A 21,349-nucleotide genomic window follows, 5' to 3' on the forward strand; every position below is an offset into this window, starting at 1 on the left:
CTTTATTATTTGTATTCATCGGTGAAGTTGAAGCGGTAAACGGGAAAATTAAAATTTTAATGTGAAAATAAACAAGTTTTGAAAAGAAAACAAAAAACAAAAGACAAAAAAAAAAAAAGCAAGGAATTTTCCTTCTCCGTTTTGCTTTGACAAAGTCTTGCAATTCCTAGATACAAAATGTGAGGTACAGCCTCTCTTTTTTTTTTTTTTTTTCTAGGGAAATAATTGGTTCGTTGAAATTAATTTTTTTTTTAATATGTTCTTGTTTAATTGGGTTAAGAAGATGAAAGGAATAGAACTTGTGAGCACAAAATAAATGAGGGAAAAATTGCTTTTAAAATGCAAGTGACTTTCTAGATTATGCTAATTAAAATTAAAATATATATATCTAAAAACATAATAAGTGTTAATGAAGGTTATACCCTTCATTTATTTTCGTTTTTTTTTCGTTAAGTTTTTTTTTTATATATACATTATGCTATAAAACATCTATAAGTGTGAATGAAGGTTTTACATTATTAGTATTATTATTTTCTACAATTTGAACATCTAAAATCTAAATAAATTTAATTTTTTAATATAATGTACTAATATTGGCACATATTTTTTGCGCATCGCGCATAAAAATACTAGTATATATATATGGGCCGTTCAAGTGAGAACGGTTGTCTATGAGAGAAATCAGAACCACTCACAGCCATCTACATGTCTAGATTCAACGAATCATATATAATTTTTAAAAAAAAAACGATGCGGTGATATTTTTGTAAATAATTCAAACTTTGGTGTAAGAAAAATGTGTTACAAGTGCAAGCAATTGATGCAAGTTTGCAAGTAAAATCACTTACAAATGCAAGTAATTTACCTTGGTAACATTCGTGCACGTAATGATAAAGTCTTTCACATAGGTGCACTTAATGATACCATCTGTTGTAACTAATTATAACATTAGATGCACTTAATATTGATTCTCAGTGTACATTTTACTTGTGCTTGTAATGCATTTTACTTGCACTTAAGTGCACTATATGGAACTGTTACTAGCACTTTGAACACAATTTACTTGCACTTTAATGTTCAATTATTTACGAAAATGTCACCACATTTTTTAAAAAATAAGTGTTGCTAATTTATTATATTTGGACACGCGAACGACTACGTATGTACGTACGTACGTACGTACATACGTACATACATACGTACATACATACATACATACGTACATACGTACATACATACATACATACATACATACATACATATATATATATATATATATATATATATATATATATATATATATATCGCGTTAAGTGAAAACCACTTGCCTAGGAGAGAAATGAGAACGGTTCGCAGTGCGCCACGTGTCCAGATGTAATTGCACCTAACGTTATAACTCGGTGCACCTAGGTTGTACCCAAATGGCCAGATGCATGAATGTTAATAAGGTAAATTACTTGCACTTGTAAGTGAAAATAAGTCATAGTATTAGGACCAAAATAGAGAAGTTTTGAAAAAAAAAAAACTTACATTAAACTAACACTTATAAATGTAAGACCAAATATGAAATTAACTCCTTGTGTTATTTAATCATATAGTCCATACTAACATATTATGTTTGAATTGATTTAGAAAAAAAAAAAAAGAATTATAATTATTTTAAAAAAAAATTCTATAAAATTAAAACGCGTCACAGATAATTCTACTTTTTTTTTTTTGTTTGAAACATATTAAATTAAAAATATACTTATTTATCATTTCCGGAGACCGGAGTCGATATAATATGTTTTATTTTTCCATGTCAATAATAACCTGATTGCACTGCCGTATTGACTTATTAGCTTGTCAGTAGTTCAAATGTTTCAATATAATAATTATACTACTCCACTGGACGCTTTACTATTTATATAATAAGCGATCGAATAATTTAGCTAGGCAGGGCAGATAGATAAAGTAGAATTTTGAATTGGTGTGCTACGGCCTACAACTAAGCCCCTATGGCCATGGAGATTCTGTTTGCTTTAATTGGGATAGGGGTTGTAGCCTTGTTTTTGCGTCTGTATAATGCTCTGGTGGCTAAGCCGGAGAAGCTGAGGTGTATTCTGAGGAAGCAAGGGATTAGCGGGCCGCCGCCGACGGTGGTTCTGGGCAACGTTTTGGAGATCAAGAAGTACAGAAGCGCCAATTCCAACACTCCGGCCGTCGTGTGCGGCGGCGTGCCCAAGGAACACAACTGTGCTCGTCATCTCTTTGGTTTCTTTGAGCCATGGCAACACAAGTATGGTGAGCTTTCCTTCCCTTTCTACCGCTCCCAAGTCCCAACAAAAAAAAAAAAGAAAACTCTTTTTCTCTTCCATCCTAATTTGGAATATTAGAAATTAATGTCAAGCCAATTAGTTTTGCCTGCATATTACGCAATATAATGGAATTATGGAAACAGGAAAGAAATAGATCTTTCATTTGTCCACATATATTATTGACCAAATTTTACTCTTCCAAATATATTGTTGTTTTGTCATATTGTTATATTTAGTATTAGGTGGTCCCAATTATTTTTCAACTGTCAATTTCTAGTTTTCAATTTCAATCAATTTAATTATCAAATTATTTAAAATTTTGTCAATTAAATTCTTTCCTTGATCAAAATTGTGATTTCACTTTTTATTTGCCAATTTTCTCTTGAAACTTGAAAGAATTTAATTGACAAAATTTTAAATAATTCGTGGATCAAATCGAATTGAAAACTAGGGATTACATTGACAGTTAGAAAATAATTGAGGGACCAAAATGTTATATATATATATATATATATATTTATTTATTTATTTATTTATTTATTTATTTATTTTTTTTTTAAATTTTATTTATTTGTCACTACTAATTTCCTGTTTAAACTTATGTATTTTCACAGTTTGATAAGCATGATTAACATTAATTTCATCATTTAATTACGATGGAAGAAATTATATATTAGAGCAAGAGGCTTTAAATGATAGAATTAAATGTTAACTACTATATAAAATTAGGGAAGTGCTTATCACCACTACAAAAATCACACAATTTATGGTGATTGATGTGACTATTTTTTTGTGGTTAGTTATTTCTTTTTTCTCTTTAATTTCAACTCACCATAAAATGTCACATCAGGGTGTAAGTGAGTAATTTAGTATGAGTGGTAATTATGTATGAGAATGTAACAAGGTCCATAAAATTAACCCACTACTAAAATAGTAGAATATACTTATTTACTGGTTAGAGTTATAAGGTGAAATTTATCCTGCACTCCAGAGTGTGGCTACTAGTTTTTCTGGTGGGTCAAAACAAAAAGAGTATAGTGAAAGAATGGATTTGAATGTTGAACAGGTGAAGTGTTCGTGTTTGCTCTTGGAAATACTCAAATACTGCATGTGACTCAACCGGAGATGGTGAAAGAGATAACCACATGCACTTCTCTGGAATTAGGGAAGCCAACATATCAAGCAAAGGAGCGCAGTTCCTTACTGGGTAAGGGCATCCTCACATCCAACGGTCCTTACTGGGCACATCAGAGAAAAATAATTGCACCAGAACTGTACATGGACAAAGTCAAGGTAAAGAGTAAACCAAATGTATACATTATTATTCAATTTGGTATCAAAACCAGACAAAACAGTGTTATTTTTGTGTGTAGGGAATGATACACATAGTGCAGGAGTCTACAAAGACATTGATAGATAGTTGGAAGAGTAGAATTGAGAGTGGTGGAGGGACAGTTGCTGACATAAATATTGATCCTGACATGAGGAGCTTCTCTGGAGATGTTATTTCCAAAGCATGTTTTGGTAGCAATTTCTCTAAAGGAGAAGAGATTTTCTCCAAGCTTAGAGCTCTCCAAGAAGCTGCCTCCAAAACCAGCTTGGCCATTATTCCTGGCATGAGGTATATATAGGTGGCAGTTCACTTTTAGTCTTTTTTTATCAGAACATCTATTTTTGGTCCTGGTATTATTGTGACATAATCATTTTTTATCCTTAGGAAAAAAAATTAAATTAATTTTATATGCAAAACTGCCTTTTTTTTTGTCAGTTTAGACTTTTAATTGAAATAGATGGAGCACATTCTTTAATTATTACAACTTAATCATTAGGTATATACCTACAAAGAGCAACAGGGAAGCTTGGGCAATGGAGAAGGAAATATATAACAATGTTTTGGAGATGGTGAAAGAAAGGTCACAATCTGGGAATGATCAAGATCTGATGCAGATGATTCTTGAAGGGGCTAAAAACAGCGACGGCCGCCTCAGCCCCGACGCCATTGATCGCTTCATTGTTGACAACTGCAAGAACGTCTACTTGGCCGGGTTCGAGACGACTGCAGTTTCAGCCACATGGTTGCTCATGCTCCTGGCTGCAAACCCCGAGTGGCAACAGCGAATTCGGGCTGAAGTTCAGAGCGTCTGCAGGGGCCAAATCCCCGACGCTGACATGATCCGCAAAATGAAATTGGTACATTTACATCCTTAATTTCAACTAAAAGTCTGAGCTGATGGTGCGAGTTTGCACAATATAATTACGATTTTGTATTGTCTGTAGCTTAGTATGGCCATAAACGAATCGCTGCGACTATATCCACCGGTATCAGTGATGTCAAGGGAGGCATTGAGTGACATGAAGTTTGGCAACATAAATGTTCCAAAGGGTGTTAACATATGGACATTTGTGTTACCTTTGCATACAGATCCTAAAATATGGGGACCAGACAGCTATGAGTTTAACCCAGAGAGATTTGCAAATGGTATAACAGGAGCATGCAAGTTTCCTTATCTTTACATGCCATTTGGGGTTGGTCCAAGGGTGTGTTTGGGGCAGAATTTGGCATTGGTTGAGCTCAAGATTTTGGTCTCTGTTATACTCTCTAACTTTGAACTATCAATCTCCCCTACTTATATCCATTCTCCTGCTCTCAAGCTGGTCATTGAGCCTGCAAATGGAGTGAACCTTCATGTGAAGAAGCTGGAAGCTTCACCTTCACCATAATCTTGATCACAACAATTAGTTTACAGCTTATGTGTAAAACTTGTTCTTATTGCATTTTTCTCCTTTTCGCAGTAGTTTCTAATATTAATAAGGACTTTTGTTGAAGAAATGTTGAACCCTATATGTAGTAGTTTTACCAATGTTGCTTAATTATTCAAGTGGAACTTAGGGTCCGTTTGGAAACTTGGAATATTATGTTTTTTGAAAAAATGATTTCCAAAAAATGACGCACTTTTTGAAAAATATTTTATTTTATTTTAATTTTTTAGTGTTCGGCTGAAAGTAAAGAAATTGTATTTGTTTTTGTTTGCGGTTCATTTTCTTAAAAATGAACATATAATAATAATAATAATCTATATCTATACTATATATAAAAGCATTATCCTCCTCTAGAATTTTCCCGCTCAAACGTAGGGGTATTTTAGTAATATGGTAATAATAATAATAATAATAATAATAATAATAATAATAAATATTAATAGTATTAATTAATTAGTATTATTATAGAATAATATTAATGATAGAATAATATTAATTATAATTGATTATAATAGGTTATTAGTAATTATGGTAATTATTATGATAGAATAATATTAATGAGATAAGAATGTGAATTGATTGTTACAATTATTTGTAATGTCAATCATATTTTATATATATATATATATATATATATACACACACACACACGCTAATAATCTATATCTATATAATCTAGATATCTATATATAATCTATACAACTATACTATCTATATCTATACTCTATACCTATATATAAAAGTAACATCCTCCTCCCAAATCTTTTCCCGCTCAAACTTTTGGTAATATTTAATTACATAATTTATTAGTAAAACTTAATTGGAAAGAAAATTTTATAATTAATGGAAAATTTTATTAAAAAGAAAATTTTATTAATTAATGGAAAATATTATTAAATCATATCTATTAATCTATTAATTATAATTGGTAATAATCATTATTGACAAATTGAAAAGGAAACGAATATTATTAATTAATGGAAAATTATAAAGATTCCTAATTAACTGAAATAATATTTGATTAAGAGGTAAATTGAAAAAGGAATTTGATATTATTAATTTACAATTCTCACATTCCCTACCTATAATTACAATAGATGGTGACAAAGAAATTATAATTCTTCATTTTGCACTTGCCTCCCTCGCCTCCTCATGTTGGTAGTTTTCTCATTCCCTTCTTCCACCGCCCAGTAAGAAATCATATTACAAGGTTATGATATTACGTTAAATCTTCCTTTTATGATATGAATTAATTATTGCGTTTTCTTTTTATAATTATGTAATGGTCAGGTGCTTGCAAGCTTTTGAGCTTTGAAGAACATCCACTTGTTCAGAAACCTGTTGATCCTAGACTCTTCATGCATCGTTATACTAATGGTCTGAGGGTCAAAATAATTCATCATCTATTCGTTTAAGTCTGTCCCCTTTTTCTCATTTTTGATGTGTAAACTAAATTGCTAAGGATAATGATTAATTATATTGTCTCTATGAATTGGTGCATCTCCATCCAAAATGCTTAGATAATTATTGAATGTGCTTTCTTCCAAATCGTTGTGGGTTATAGGAGTTGAAATGCATAATTTTGACTTCTCTTCCTCCATCAGTTTTAACGAACGATGACTACAAGAGTGACGTATCAAAGAGAGTGTTGCAAATTGTTGCAATCATGAAACGAGATTGGATGCATGTTTTCTTTAAAAATAACTCTATAGTTGATAGATGAATGATTTTGTGATGTCTAAGTGGTCTCTCTCATGAAAATTTTAAATTAATTCCGACCTGTATATTTATGCACTCTCTTATGGGTTCACATATTCAAAATCTAATATTGTAAGTATATATATTGCAAAAGTTGGTCGGTTTATTAAGTTATACTATTAGATATCTTTTCTACACCATTAACATGTAATATGCATTTTTATTATATAATAGTTGAGATTATATTTATTTTTTAAATTATTTCTTCTTTAGTTTTCTATATTTATTTTAATAATAATATAATTATCTAATCATAATAATATATAAAATTGCCTAAGACTGCAAATTGGATTCCAATAACACATTTTCATGACATTGTTATTGCCTAATATTCTTATTAATTATTTCCAACTTAATTATTTCAATTCCTAGCCGAAATTAATGTATCAAAATATTAATTATTTATTAACATAATTGCCTAATATTCTTATTTTATATTTAAGGTATAATATTATTAGTAAAAAATAGATTATCATTCCTTTCTTTTGAGTAATTATTATGATATTTTTATGGGTTTTTTTTATACTTGCCATTATAAAAATATAATTAGTTTTTTACTAATATTATATATATATATATATATAAAAATTATTCATGTGTTAATAATTGCCTAATAATTATTATGGTAATTCACATCACCTACTCCCATGTAATTTTTATAATTATTTTATGATAATCTATATACATATTTTTATACTTAATTATAATATTATTGGCACAAAATAAATTATAGTTATCTTTTCTTTAGGCGCAAATACTTAACTTAATAATTAAATATTAATATAATTGCCTAATTTTTATTTATTGTAATCATTACGGTAATTCTCATTCCCTTCTTCCATGTAATTATTTAAGTAATATATATAAAAATATAATATTATTATAATTATAACTAAAGAATAATTGAATAATTTTTTCGACATTAATGTACTATAATTATTCAACCTTTTTATATATATATATATAATTTTTCTAATATAATTTGTATCTAATTGATTTTGAGACTAATATATAAATCATTACATTTCAATATTTGTTTTTACATTACCATGATTCATCATTTTTCATTGTATCTCTTGCTTTTTTTAGCCACATAATAAAACTCTATCCATATTGGTTTTTACTTTCGTTTTACTCAATGCAATAAATGTCTAATATACTGCTTAGACAATTAGCTAGGGTACGATTGATTCGATTGTACGGGGTGTTAGGGTTAAAAGATTGAGATAATTTTTTTTTTGTCGAAAACAATTTTAATAAGTTGCTCTATATATATATATATATATATATATATATATATATATATATATATATAGTATACATGTCATTTAATATAGATACATGTAAAACATAATCATTGCTATTATTTTAGTCATCTAATCTAAGTAAATAAATATATATGTGGAGCATATTACTGGCATATTTTATGTATGTGTAATTTGCATAATTATGTTTATATTCTAGGCACATTTGATTTATTTAAATTCAAATGTTTTAAAACCACGTGTTGTATCTAATAACATAATATTTTATAATATGTTTTTTTGGTAAAATATTGTGACGATCTCAATATATACAAGCAATTCAATATTACAAGAGAACAAATATTATATTGAGTGATATTTTTACACTAATCACATAATAAAATAATTGTACACGTTCAATATAAGAATTTTTTTATTATTCTATCTTTAATTTTATTATCTAAATATATAATTTAAAATATTTATCCGTGCATCGCACGGGTAATTGGTCAATTATTTGCTTGAATTCAAGCAAGGATAACATTAGAAAACATAATCGATCGAATCATTTTCATCATTTGCACTATATAATATTGATGTTATAATTTATATAATTATATATCGATCTAAATATTCTTAAAACATTATAACAAAATTCATTCCGTGCAACGCACGGGCAAAAATACTAGTAATAATAATAACAACAACAACTGGTTGGGCCTGGTGGTGGTGGTGTGGTAGTGGAAGAGGAGGTGATGGTGTGGTGGCGGAGGTGTTGCAAAAATCGCGCCCGGACGGCTTCCTAGATTATCACCATAATCGGTAATCTAAGCAGTCGACTAGGCCGTCTTGTCAGGCGATTAGTTATTGATGTCTATCCTTTTAATGAGTTCAATTCTTGTTAACATCTTGACGATCGACACCTTAAAAAAAATGTTTTAGATTCCTCAATATAATCCTCAATTTCTAAATTTCTATTCCTTTGTTTTAATTAAAAGTATATTTAAAGAGTTACTCCGTATAATTTTTTTCATGGGATCAATATTAAAAATTTCTCATATATATATATATATATATATATATATATATATATATATATATAATGGAGAAAACTTATACAACTAGAGTGAATTCTTTTAGTCTTGATTGTTTGATTCGAAAGTCTTATTGTCTTTGCATCTTCAAAAATTCAAGAAATTTATCTTGGGTTTTTTTTTTTTTTTTAATGGAAATGTGATGAAATGCAATTGGCTAGCTAGACAAAAAATATGATGCTTTTGAAAAAATTGAAAAAAAAAAAAAGGTCCATCTTTCCATATATGCTTGAAAATTCTCAAATTTCATTTCATACCTAACACATGCAATTTTTTTTTTTAGAAACCCCCCCCCCCCTCCCTCCCCCCCATATTTCTTACGTAGTATTTAAGAAATATGCCAAACGCATTTGCATATGCGTTTGGTGATTTTTTTAAAGGCTTAAGAAATATGCCAAACGCATTTGCATATGCGTTTGGTGATTTTTTTAAAGGCTCTTAACACATTTAAAAAATATATTTGATACCCAACCTACAAATGAGCTAAAAAAAAACCTCGAATGTTGCATAGTTTAATATAAAATATAAATCGTAGAGGACCATTAATCATTTATAAAATAAAATGTTTATTTAATTAATATTATTGAATAAATTATTAGATCAATGGTCATTTAAAACATACTTCCTCTGTCCCATTTTACCTGTCCTATTTACTATTCATTGGTCAAATCAACACTTTCTTTATTGCTTATTTTCTTCAGTCATTTTTTTTATTTTAAAATTTAATATTTTGTGTTTAATAGTACTTTTAATTAGTTTCTAAGTATATAAATTTTATATATTAATGTTAAACTTAATATTATAAAAAATTAGATTAAAAATAATTACAGTCAAGTCTCGTTAAACGAATCACACAATCAAAATAGGACGGAGGTAGTATCATTTTTAATGCATGGATAACTAGCAAAAGTGTATAGAGAAACATGTGATCTTAAAAAGTCCTTTTTTTTTTTTTTTNTTTTTTACAAGAGAAACACTCAGGCTACTAATTGATGGTGTGCACCGAAAAAATCTTATTTTGTAACCCTAACTGTCAAGGGACGAAAAAGCATATAGAGAAAAAATCATGTAAAAGGAAAAAAAAAGAGTAAGTCATGTAGGGAAAAAATGTTATGTAAAAAGAGTGATGTTTTTATTTGCTTAATATCACATTCATGTAATCATGTTATGTATTTTGATAGGGGATCAAGTTTAAAATTTTTCAAAATACATGCATATATAGTTAATAATTATGATGGATACTCCAAGAGTAACAAACTCAGCAAAGTGATTATAAAGGATCCGCAAAAAATGGAGATATGATTATGATGGTTTGTTTCCCCGAAAATTAAGATCTTTGAATGATTCAGAAGGCTGAGTAACTAAGAATTACAGAATCACAGGCAACTAAGAAAGTTAATCCTTTTACCTCCAAAACCAAGAAACTAACCCACTTTCTCCTCTAGCTCCGATCCAGCCATTATTGATATAGTTAGAAGTCATTTTTTTTTAATTTCTTCTTGTTTTTCTCTTTTGTTTTCTCTTTTGGTGGAAAATAAAATGTCTGATACAGACGGGGATGTTGGTTCTGAAGAAGTTTCAACGGACAAGGTTAACGATATCCAAAGTATTCGCACTGCGTCGTCCGATGGCGATCTTCAGGCAGCTAGCAAGAACAGCCCCGATTCGCCTTCGCCGCGAAAATCACGTCTTTTCGGCCGCCAGAAACCCGTCCACGCCGCTCTCGGTGGTGGAAAATGTACGTTTTCATTCATCTTATCTCGTTCGTTTGTGATATGTATGAGGCACCTTTAAGCTCATACTATTTATAGTCCAATTCCTAGTTTGTACCGAGCCAGACCAATTAAGGGGCTTGTTTGTGATATTTATGAGGCACTTTTAAGTTTGTACTATACCCAGTCTAATCCCATTCACACTGGGTCGGCCCAATTAAAGGACAAAGTGATGGTTGTGAGCATAAATATAATATAAACATAAATGTGCTGTCCAACTATCAGCTTAAGTTTTTAGTTGGATGGAGCACATGATTCAATTTGGTATCAGAGCCATGGGTTCGAATCTCCGGAGCCCATCAGCCGTCCAACTATCAGCTTAGGCTTTTAGTTGGATGGAGCACATGATTCAATTATGGTCACATTCGTTTTTCCATACGAGTTGGGATTTAAACTCCCAACCGAATAAGAATGCACGGTAACTCATGCTAATCAAGCGAGTTATCTCATCTTTGTGATAAATATGAATGAACTAATAAGAATATTATTATTATGTGGGCAGCCGCGGATATTATGCTGTGGAGGAACAAGCAAATTTCAGCAGGAGCTCTTGCTTCCGCAACTGTTATATGGCTTCTGTTTGAATGGATAGGATACCATTTGCTTACTTTTATTTGCCACTGTCTTATACTTTTATTGGCAATCTTGTTCCTATGGTCCAATCTCTCATCCTTTGTCAACAAGTAAGTCAGTCTGTCTTATGCTCTGCTCATCTTATACACAATAATCACAAGCATGATTTTGGAAACTGTTTGTTTGTTTGTAAGGACTCCACTGGACTTCCCGGAGTTTGTATTGCCGGAGGATTTGTGCAGGAGAGCTGCACTGGCAGTGAGAGATAAGTGTCACTGGGCAATTGGTATTTTCCGGGAAGTGGCTTCAGGGAAGGACTTGAAGAAGTTCCTCTATGTATGTAAATTATTCTCCTTCCCACCACTTATGTTGTTTATACATTTCTTGGTTATTCTATATTTGCAACTGTAGCAAGTTTGTATATTAAACTGCAGGCAATTATGGGCTTGTGGATTCTTTCTGCCATTGGCAGCTGGTTTGACTTTCTCACCCTAGTATACATCAGTGAGTTTCTATTCTTCTTCTCCATCTTATCCTACCCTAAAGGCTAAGCATCAATCTATTCCTTCACATATTCAACCACTTCATCAATCTACAAATTGCCCGTAAGGGCAGCCCAACTGGTAAGAGAGTTACACCTGCACCTGAGAGGTCGTGGGTTCAAACCTCAAATCTTTGGATTTGAGCCGGTCAGCCATGGGTAACTTAGGCTGGTTTACCTTCTTGTGATCCTTTGCCGGCGAGGGTTTACTCACTACTCACACAGTCAGAAGTAAAATAGCAAACACTCTGTTTGATCAAACTTATTTTAGAGTTTATAGCTTATTTTAAGTTGCAAATGAGCTATAAGTTCTGTTTAAGAAAACATAGGGTGCTTAAAATAATACTCCGTAGCTTGCATTTCAAAATAAGCTCATGATTTTTTAACTTTTTTCCTTTTTTATCTTTATTAATTTACAAAAATGACATCATTTACTCTTCATTTATCAAAATTCTAATATCTTAGTTTATCTTTTTTGTCTTTTTAAACTTATCAATTAGTTTTACCAAACACATTAATTTCATTTAATTAGCTTATTAGCTACTAGCTTTTCAGATACAAGTGCCAAATAGAGCCCAAGTAGACTAATATATGTGATATTTAGTTATTGCTTCCTAGTGAGGCAACTGATTTCCTGTGGTTATCTGGGCAGTATTTATTATGCTGTTGACAGTACCTATATTCTACGAGAAGCATGAAGATCAAGTGGAAGCTTATGCACACAAAGCAAGAAAAGAACTAAAGAGACAGTACAGCCATTTGGATGAAAAGCTTCTTCAGAAACTACCCAAGGTTAATTTCGGTAAAGACAGCAAGCAGCACTGATCAAACTCATGTTCAGTTTGTTCCTGAAGAAGCACTCTAATCCTAAATTTGTTGGTGAATATACCATTCTTCATTTCAGATTATGCCTTAGTTTAGTTTTAATTTGTTGTTAAGAGTTACTCATTCATTCATCCCTTAAACCAGAAGGGAGAACATGAAATTCAGAAAATTGGTTTTCATATATGAACTAGTTAGTACAGGTAAAAAGTATGTGTTTTATGTTCTACTATTTGTTAGTGTACGGGCTTGTGAGAGAATAATACACAAACAATATTTGTCAGACGGGAAAAGGAGGGACAAGAATGATATATTTTCAGTAAAATCAGTGCAGAATTAGTGTTAGGATCAAGCGCTTACTACTATGTCAAAAACTATAGCTAGTAACAAAGGAGCAAATTTATTTCCTTATACCGCCACACATTTTCGAGACGCTGGGTGTTGGATTTGGCCGTTTATGCCCTTTACGGGCCTCTGCCTCCAACAATAGCATTTTCTGCTAAAAGAACTGTGGTTTCTTTGTCCAATTATCTCAATCTTAAAAGAAAAGGATTGAAGTTGAAACTACTAGAAACTGATTATTACACAAGGAAACAGAAGATAGATAAGCCAGATACAACTTTCACCTACAGCCTATTGCTGTCTTTCCACATTCATCTCTCCATATATTCTAGGTTCTGATATTATGCCAAATCCCTTAACTAACAGATATTTGCTCCCAATTCACAATTTCATGCCAACATACTGGAAAATACAAAAATGTGGAACACATCTACTACTACTCATACCTTTTACTTCGGGTATGGTGCTGTACAGTTCGCCGGTTTCTCAAACTCAAGCTTAGCAGGGTTAGCCAAAGCTTCTTCTAGACTATCAGCCTCAAAACAATCTTGTAAAACTCTGTCTAATCTAGTTTCATGAACCTGCAGAGACAGAGAAATGTATGAGACACATTCATTCAGTTTTGACTTAGGGTACTTGAAAAGTAGATTCCAGAAACTTCGTTTCCTTCCCCACAAGCCACAAGGCCACAAGATTCAAACTCATAACCTTTGACATAGATGAACTGTGATTAGGAATAAAGTTTAAGTTTATAATTGATTGCACATTTATTTTACAATAATACTAGGACTAAAGTGATATGCTTTGAACAAACAAAAACAAAAACAAAAACAAAAACAAAAAACAAAACAAAAACAAAAACAAAAAGTTGATTGCCACCTACAAATTTAGAATAAAAAGTGAAATTAATTCATAATATGCTTAGCAGAGTGCAATAATCATTCAAATTGAAATGAGAGCAAATTCAAATTATGCGAAAAAGAAAATCTATTTCTGATTGAAAATCTATAAATAAATAAATAAATAAAAACTAGCAATGAAGAAGAAATCCATCACTTCTCGAACCTTTTCTGCGGGATCAGAGGAGTCAACAGCAGCTACGGCGGTTCTCACGCAAGGTCTTGACTTCCAGCCGAGGCTGCTTTACTTCAGCGTGTGGCGGAGCCGACAATGGCAAGGATTGGAAGCCGTGAAGTGGAGAAGAAAGCCTATGCGCCGGAAAATTGTTGACGGCCCCGGCGGCGAACGAGCCGAGATTCAGCGCCGTTGATGCTAGCAATTGCTGCGAATTATGAGAGTGAAAAGGAGAGTAGGTTGTGTGGGTATATTAATGTCCGTCGTGCCCAATGGAAAGATGATAGATATCGCGAACTGATTGTTGGAAAATACTTCCAAACAGCCAAACCTTATATCTACATTGCCCCCTTTTTGTTTGGTTCATTCTCTTGAAAATGAACATATAATAATTATAATAATAATAATAATAATAATAACAACTGGGGGTGGCCTGGTGGTGGTGTGGTGTGGTAGTGAAGGAGGAGGTGGTCGTGGTGATGGTGTGCCAGGTGTGGTGGTGTAGGTGTTGCAAAGTTCACCTAAGCGCCCGGCCGGCTTCCTAGATTATCATCATAATCGGTAGTCTAAGTAGTTGACTAGGCCACCTTGTCGAGCGATTAGCTATTTTTGTCTATTTTTTTAATGTGTTCCATTCTTGTTAATATCTTGAGAGTCGAGACCGTAGAAAAAAAAAATGTTATATAACAAGTGGAGTTTTTTTTTTTTTTTTTTTTTGGATTCCTCAATATAATCCTCAATTTCTAAATTTCTATTCCTTTTATCTTAATTAAAAGTATATTTAAATAGTTACTCCATATAATTTTTTTCATGGGATCAATATTAAAAATTTCTCATTTCTCATATATATATAATGGAGAAAAACTTATACAACTAGAGTGAATTCTTTTGGTCTTGATTGTTTGATTCGAAATTCTTATTGTCTTTGCATCTTCAAAAATTCAAGAAATTTATCTTGAGTTTTTTTTATGGAAATGTGATGAAATGCAATTGGCTGGACAAAAAATATGATGCTTTTGAAAATTTGAAAAAAATTGGAAAAAAAAAAAAAAAAGAGTCCATCTATCCAGATATGCTTGAAATTTTTCAAATTTAATTTCATATCAAACACATGCAATTTTTTTGAGAAAAAAACCCATATTTCTTATTTAAGAAATATGCCAAACGCATTTGCATATGCGGTTGGTTTTTTTTTTAAGGGTCTTAACACATTTAAAAAGTACATTTGATTGTAGTCACCCAACCTACAAATGAGCTCCGAAAAAACCTCAGAATGTTGCATAGTTTAATATAAAATATAAATCGCAGCAGAGGACCATTAATCATTTATAAAATAAAATGTTACTTTATTTAATTAATATTATTGAATAAATTATTAGATCATTTTAGATCATTGGTCATTAAAAATATATCATTTTTAATGCAAGGATAACTAGGAAAAGTGTATAGAGAAGAATGTAATGTTAAAAAGTCATGTTTTTTTTTTACAAGAGAAACACAGAGGCTACTAATTGATGGTGTGCACCAAATAAATCCTATCTTGTAACTCTAATTGAGGAAAAAGCATATAGAGGAATTTTTTATTTTTATTTTTGAGTACTATTGACTCTGTTACAATGTAGTATCTGTTCATAGCTACTTTCTCAACCAAATGAAGCACAAAGAGCCAAATATCGCCTCCACTGAGGCTCGAACCCACCCCTTCTCATATGGGGTGCAACCGGGTGCCACTAAACCAAATGGTCTTTGGCATATAGAGAAAAATATAATGTAAAACGAAAAAAAAAAAAAAAAAGTCATGTAGGGAAAAAATGTTATGTAAAAATAGTCATGTTTTTATTTGCTTAATATAACATTCATTTTATGTATTTTTATAGGGGATCAATTTTAAAATTTTTGAAAATATATGTATATACAGTTAATAATTAGTAGAATTATAATGATGTCAAACTAGAAATAAGATAGCTCCAGCATGCCCATAATGGATACTCCAAGAGTAACAAACTCGGCAAAAAATGGGGATATGATTATGATTGTTTTTTTTTTTTTTTTGAAAACGATTATGATGGTTTGTTTCCCCGAAAATTAAGATCTTTGAATGATTCAGAAGGCTGAGTAACTAAGAATTACAGAATCACAGGCTCCTCCTGCTCCGATCCAGCCATTATTGATATAGTTTGTAGTCATTTTTTTATTTTTTTAATTTCTTCTTGTTTTTCTCTTTTGTTTTCTTTTTTGGTGGAAAATAAAATGTCTGATACAGACGGGGATGTTGGTTCTGAAGAAGTTTCAACGGACAAGGTTAATGATATCCAAAGTATTCGCACTGCGTCGTCCGATGGCGATCTTCAGGCAGCTAGCAAGAACAGCCCCGATTCGCCTTCGCCGCGAAAGTCACGTCTTTTCGGCCGCCAGAAATCCCTCCACGCCGCTCTCGGCGGTGGAAAATGTACGTTTTCATTCATCTTGTCTCGTTCGTTTGTGATATGTATGAGGCACGTTTAAGTCCGTTTCATTTCGAGTCTAATTCTAGTTTGCACTGAGCCTAGGGCTCATTTGAGATATTTATAAGACACTTTAAGTTTGTACCATACCCAAGTCAGTCTAATCCCTAATCCCTGTTCATACTGAGTTGTCCCAATTAAGGAATTGAGACAAAGTGCTGGTCACATTCGTTTTTCCATACAACCTCTGTCAAAGAATGAGTGCACGGTCACTCACACCAACAAAGGTGATTATCTCATTTGTGATACGGAGTAGATATGAATGAATGAATAATAAGAATATTATTATGTGGGCAGCCGCGGATATTATGCTGTGGAGGAACAAGCAAATTTCAGCAGGAGCTCTTGCTTCTTCAACTGTTATATGGCTTCTGTTTGAATGGATAGGATACCATTTGCTTACTTTTATTTGCCACTGTCTTATACTTTTATTGGCAATCTTGTTCCTATGGTCCAATCTCTCATCCTTTGTCAACAAGTAAGTCAGTCAGTCTTATGCAATTTGCTCATCTTATACACAATAATCACAAGCATGCTACTCATGTTTGTAAGGACTCCACTGGACTTCCCGGAGTTTATATTGCCGGAGGATTTGTGCATGAGAGCTGCACTGGCGGTGAGAGATAAGTGTCATTGGGCAATTGGTATTTTCCGGGAAGTGGCTTCAGGGAAGGATTTGAAGAAGTTCCTCTATGTATGTAAATTATTCTCCCTCCTTCCCACCACTTATGTTGTTGCCTATTCTATATTTGCAACTGCAGCAAGTTTGTATATTAAACTGCAGGCAATTATGGGCTTGTGGATTCTTTCTGCCATTGGCAGCTGGTTCGACTTTCTCACCCTAGTATACATCAGTGAGTTAATTTCTGTTCTTCTTCTCCATCTTATCCTACCCTAAAGGCTAAGCATCAATCTATTCCTTCACATATTCAACCACTTCATCAATCAAACACAAAAATAGCAAACACTCTGTTTGGTCAAACTTATTTTATAGTTTATAGCATATTTTAAGCTACAAATGAGCTATAAGTTCTGTCTAAGAAAACATAGGGTGCTTAAAATTATACTCCGTAGCTTGCATTTCAAAATAAGCTTCTAATTTTTTAACTTTTTTTCCTTTTTTTTTTTTTTAATCTTTATTTCTCCGTAATTTACAAAAATGACAACCCTTCGTTAATCAAAATTCTAATATCTTAGTTTATCCTTTTTGTCTTTTTACACTTATCAATTAATTCAACAATTAATTTTACTAAACACATTAATTTCAATTAATTAGCTTATTAGCGACTAGCTTTTCAGCTACACGTGCCAAACAAAGCCCAAGTAGACTAATATATGTGATATTTAGTTACTGCTTCCTAGTGAGGCAACTGATTTCCTGTGGTTATCTGGGCAGTATTTATTATGCTGTTGACATTACCTATATTCTACGAAAAGCATGAAGATCAAGTGGATGCTTATGCACACAAAGCAAGAAAAGAACTAAAGAGACAGTACAGCCATTTGGATGAAAAGCTTCTTCAGAAACTACCCAAGGTTAATTTCGGTAAAGACAGCAAGCAGCACTGATCAAACTCATGTTCAGTTTGTTCCTGAAGAAGCACTCTAATCCTAAATTTGTTGGTGAATATACCATTCTTCATTTCAGATTATGCCTTAGTTTAGTTTTAATTTGTTGTTAAGAGTTACTCATTCATTCATCCCTTAAACCAGAAGGGAGAACATGAAATTCAGAAAATTGGTTTTCATATATGAACTAGTTAGTACAGGTAAAATGTATGTGTTCTATGTTATACTATTTGTTAGTGAATGGGCTAATGAGAGAATAATACACAAAAACAATATTTGTCAAACGGGAAAAGGAGGGACAAGAACTATCTATTTTCAGTAGAATCAGTGAAGAACTAATGTTAGGATCAAGCGCTTACTACTATACCAAAAGTTATAGCTAGTAGCGAATGCGCAACTTTATTTCCTTATACTGCCACACATTTTCGAGACGTTGGGTGCTGGACTTAAGCCATTTACTGGCCTCCGGCCAACAATCCCTCAGCCACCGGGTTCTAGACTTAGCCTTAACCGGCCTCCGCCCAACAATTCGCTTCCAGAGAAACTCCTACGACAATAGCACTGTCTGCTAAAAGAACTGTGGTTTCTTTGTCCAATTATCTCAATCTCAAAAGAAAAGGATTAGAAGTTGAAACTACTAAAAACTGATTATTATACAAAAGACACAGAAGATAGATAAGCCAGATACAACTTCCACCTACAGCCTATTGCTGTCTTTCCACATTCATCTCTTCATATATTCTAGGTTCTGATATTATGCCAAATCCCTTAACTAACAGACATTTGCTCCCAATTCACAATTTCATGCCAACATACTGGAAAATACAAAAATGTGGAACACATCTACTACTACTCATACCTTTTGTGCTTGAGATCCCGGTGGCAAGAATGGCTCCCACCATCCAAAATTATACTTCGGGTATGGTGCTGTCCAGTTCGCCGGTTTCTCAAACTCAAGCTTAGCAGGGTTAGAAGCCAAAGCTTCTTCTAGACTATCAGCCTCAAAACAATCTTGTAAAACTCTGTCTAATCTTAGTTTCATGAACCTGCAGAGACAGAGAAATGTATGAGACACATTCATTCAGTTTTGACTTAGGTACTTGAAAAGTAGAGTTCTGAGGAAAAGAAAAGTAGATTCCAGAAACTTCTTTTCCTTCTCCACAAGGCCACAACTTTTCATTTCCTCATCAAATGCTAGATCCAAACAAAGGAAAGAGCTTTGAAGAAAGGGCATTTGTTGATTACGTGATCCAGGGGCCATTGGTAGAAACAAGAGCCACTGCAGGTCTCTTCAATTTCTTTGTAATGTTGGGAAATTTATCCAAGAACTTGGGCTCAATCACAAGCCAGAAATCCTGCTCTTTGTCGCGTTCTCCAAAGAGCCGGAGACGCTCAAACAATTGCTCCTGGAAATGCTCCTCCTCATCCAGCATGAATTTTGCGTTTGCAACAACAAAATAATACTTCTTCCTCTCTGATTCTTGCTTGTCCTGTAAAGTAAAGTAAATATCGGCATTCGCTTTTTCAATATTCAAACCAAAATAAACAATGCTGTCATGCTGAGAGATAAATGGCAAGAAATAGGCAATTTTGCTTTAGCATTAACATAAATACAGGCAATCTCTGAAGGTTGAGTGAATTGAAGTATGTGCTCCACCTCAACTAAAAGACTTTATAGTTGGACTCAGCACACCTCTTTCGAGTCATTACTTTTGAAGGATTTCAAGTAACACATGGAAAATTCAAACACATAACCTTTGACATAGGTGAGCTGTGATACGGAATAAAGTTTAAGTTTATAATTGAATTACAAATTTATCTTACAATATTATAATAATCCTAGGACTAAAGTGAAATGTTTTGAAGAAAAAAAAAAAAGTTGATTGACACCTACAAATTTAGAATAAAAAGTGGAATTAATTCATAATATGCTTAACAGAGTGCAATAATCATTCAAATTGAAATGACAGCAAATTCAAATTATGCGAAAAAGAAAATATATTTCTATTTAAAAAAAAAACTAGCAATGAAGAAGAAATCCATCACTTCTCGAACCTTTTCTGCGGGATCAGAGGAGTCAACAGCAGCTACGGCGGTTCTCACGCAAGGTCTTGACTTCCAGCCGAGGCTGCTTTGCTTCAGCACAGCGTGTGGAGGAACCGACAATGGCAAGGATTGGAAGCCGTGAAGTGGAGAAGAAAGCCTGTGAGAATTGTGCGCCGGAAAATTGTTGACGGCCCCGGCGGCGAACGAGCCGAGATTCAGCGCCGTTGATGCTAGCATTGCTGCGAATTATGAGAGTGAAAAGGAGAGTAGGTTGTGTGGGTATATTAATGTCCGTCGTGCCCAATGGAAAGATGATAGATAGCGCGAACTGATTGTGGGAAAATACTTCCAAACAGCCAAACCTTATCTACTCTTTCTGATTGCCCCCTTATCCCAACATATTTCACAAATTAACCCATCCAATTTCTCATTCATTCTTCCATAAGGTAGAATCCCCAATCCCAAGCAATCATTATTGCATGGACCATGGTCCACACAGCTGTGTGGACCATAAATATAAGGTACATTATTTTTATACTAAAAGTATATTATTTTTGTACTGAAGGTACATTATTTTAGGATACATTATTTTTGTACTGAAAGTACATTATTTTATAGCACTATAAAATAATGTACCTTCAGTACAAAAATAATGTACCTCCAGTATAAAAATAATGTACCTTATATTCATGGTCTACACAGTTATGTGGACCATGGTCCACACAATAATTTGCAAATCCCAAGTGCCCCACGCCCCGACCCCACAAAACATCTGAAAAGATGTAAATTATGATAACTCAACTGAACATTAAGGCTAGACATTTACTCACTATGAACAAAGAGCCCCTCACTTTGAGAGGTTGCTCTCACACTACCGTTGGTATGTAAGACCAATTTCTCAAAATGTATTCCTCAATCTCATTTTATATATCTTATTTGATTAGTAAAACTTA

General features: G+C 32.7%; 4 protein-coding genes across 5 annotated transcripts; 3 read left to right on the plus strand and 1 right to left on the minus strand.

The window, feature by feature from the left end:
* The first annotated feature begins 1,867 nt into the window (after nucleotides 1-1,867).
* On the plus strand, nucleotides 1,868-5,245 carry LOC116024484 (cytochrome P450 714C2-like). Its single transcript, XM_031265381.1, has 5 exons — nucleotides 1,868-2,283; nucleotides 3,364-3,590; nucleotides 3,671-3,918; nucleotides 4,127-4,487; nucleotides 4,575-5,245. Exons 1-5 carry the CDS (start codon nucleotides 1,998-2,000, stop codon nucleotides 5,016-5,018), a joined length of 1,566 nt encoding a protein of 521 aa, XP_031121241.1. The 5' UTR covers nucleotides 1,868-1,997; the 3' UTR covers nucleotides 5,019-5,245.
* Nucleotides 5,246-10,692: 5,447 nt separating this feature from the next.
* LOC116024337 (reticulon-like protein B5) lies at nucleotides 10,693-12,875 on the plus strand. Its single transcript, XM_031265231.1, has 5 exons — nucleotides 10,693-10,891; nucleotides 11,428-11,608; nucleotides 11,693-11,834; nucleotides 11,933-12,002; nucleotides 12,692-12,875. The coding sequence occupies exons 1-5, from the start codon at nucleotides 10,693-10,695 to the stop codon at nucleotides 12,862-12,864; spliced, it is 765 nt and encodes a 254-aa protein (XP_031121091.1). The 3' UTR covers nucleotides 12,865-12,875.
* A 539-nt stretch (nucleotides 12,876-13,414) lies between these two features.
* Nucleotides 13,415-20,729, minus strand: LOC116025866. Of its 2 annotated transcripts, XM_031267236.1 has the most exons (4): nucleotides 20,406-20,729; nucleotides 19,596-19,840; nucleotides 19,210-19,396; nucleotides 13,415-13,649 (listed from the first exon to the last, which is right to left on the minus strand). In XM_031267236.1, the coding sequence occupies exons 1-4, from the start codon at nucleotides 20,631-20,633 to the stop codon at nucleotides 13,644-13,646; spliced, it is 666 nt and encodes a 221-aa protein (XP_031123096.1). In that variant the 5' UTR covers nucleotides 20,634-20,729; the 3' UTR covers nucleotides 13,415-13,643. The 2 variants fall into 2 exon arrangements, with proteins under 2 accessions (XP_031123096.1, XP_031123095.1); XM_031267235.1 differs by lacking the exon at nucleotides 13,415-13,649 and having other exon boundaries at nucleotides 18,972-19,396; nucleotides 20,406-20,727.
* Nucleotides 16,424-18,378, plus strand: LOC116025865 (reticulon-like protein B5). The gene is made up of 5 exons (XM_031267234.1): nucleotides 16,424-16,726; nucleotides 17,079-17,259; nucleotides 17,334-17,475; nucleotides 17,566-17,635; nucleotides 18,178-18,378. The coding sequence occupies exons 1-5, from the start codon at nucleotides 16,528-16,530 to the stop codon at nucleotides 18,348-18,350; spliced, it is 765 nt and encodes a 254-aa protein (XP_031123094.1). The 5' UTR covers nucleotides 16,424-16,527; the 3' UTR covers nucleotides 18,351-18,378.
* Nucleotides 20,730-21,349: the final 620 nt, after the last annotated feature.

Source organism: Ipomoea triloba, chromosome 7, assembly GCF_003576645.1.
Source record: "Ipomoea triloba cultivar NCNSP0323 chromosome 7, ASM357664v1".
Classification (NCBI taxonomy): Eukaryota; Viridiplantae; Streptophyta; class Magnoliopsida; order Solanales; family Convolvulaceae; genus Ipomoea; species Ipomoea triloba.

What these genes read in the sequence shown, in the direction of transcription:
- LOC116024484 (XM_031265381.1), top strand. Translation starts at nt 1,998, where the DNA reads ATGGCCATGGAGATTCTGTTTGCTTTAATTGGGATAGGGGTTGTAGCC. An exon ending in GCCATGGCAACACAAGTATG is followed by an intron (nt 2,284 to 3,363) that starts GTGAGCTTTCCT and finishes AATGTTGAACAG; the next exon opens with GTGAAGTGTTCGTGTTTGCT. An exon ending in TGATCCGCAAAATGAAATTG is followed by an intron (nt 4,488 to 4,574) that starts GTACATTTACAT and finishes TATTGTCTGTAG; the next exon opens with CTTAGTATGGCCATAAACGA.
- LOC116024337 (XM_031265231.1), top strand. Translation starts at nt 10,693, where the DNA reads ATGTCTGATACAGACGGGGATGTTGGTTCTGAAGAAGTTTCAACGGAC. An exon ending in CGCTCTCGGTGGTGGAAAAT is followed by an intron (nt 10,892 to 11,427) that starts GTACGTTTTCAT and finishes TTATGTGGGCAG; the next exon opens with CCGCGGATATTATGCTGTGG. An exon ending in ACTTGAAGAAGTTCCTCTAT is followed by an intron (nt 11,835 to 11,932) that starts GTATGTAAATTA and finishes ATTAAACTGCAG; the next exon opens with GCAATTATGGGCTTGTGGAT.
- LOC116025865 (XM_031267234.1), top strand. Translation starts at nt 16,528, where the DNA reads ATGTCTGATACAGACGGGGATGTTGGTTCTGAAGAAGTTTCAACGGAC. An exon ending in CGCTCTCGGCGGTGGAAAAT is followed by an intron (nt 16,727 to 17,078) that starts GTACGTTTTCAT and finishes TTATGTGGGCAG; the next exon opens with CCGCGGATATTATGCTGTGG. An exon ending in CTCTCATCCTTTGTCAACAA is followed by an intron (nt 17,260 to 17,333) that starts GTAAGTCAGTCA and finishes CATGTTTGTAAG; the next exon opens with GACTCCACTGGACTTCCCGG.
- LOC116025866 (XM_031267236.1), bottom strand. Translation starts at nt 20,633, where the DNA reads ATGCTAGCATCAACGGCGCTGAATCTCGGCTCGTTCGCCGCCGGGGCC. An exon ending in CCTCTGATCCCGCAGAAAAG is followed by an intron (nt 19,841 to 20,405) that starts GTTCGAGAAGTG and finishes TTTACTTTACAG; the next exon opens with GACAAGCAAGAATCAGAGAG. An exon ending in ACCAATGGCCCCTGGATCAC is followed by an intron (nt 19,397 to 19,595) that starts GTAATCAACAAA and finishes CTGTCTCTGCAG; the next exon opens with GTTCATGAAACTAAGATTAG.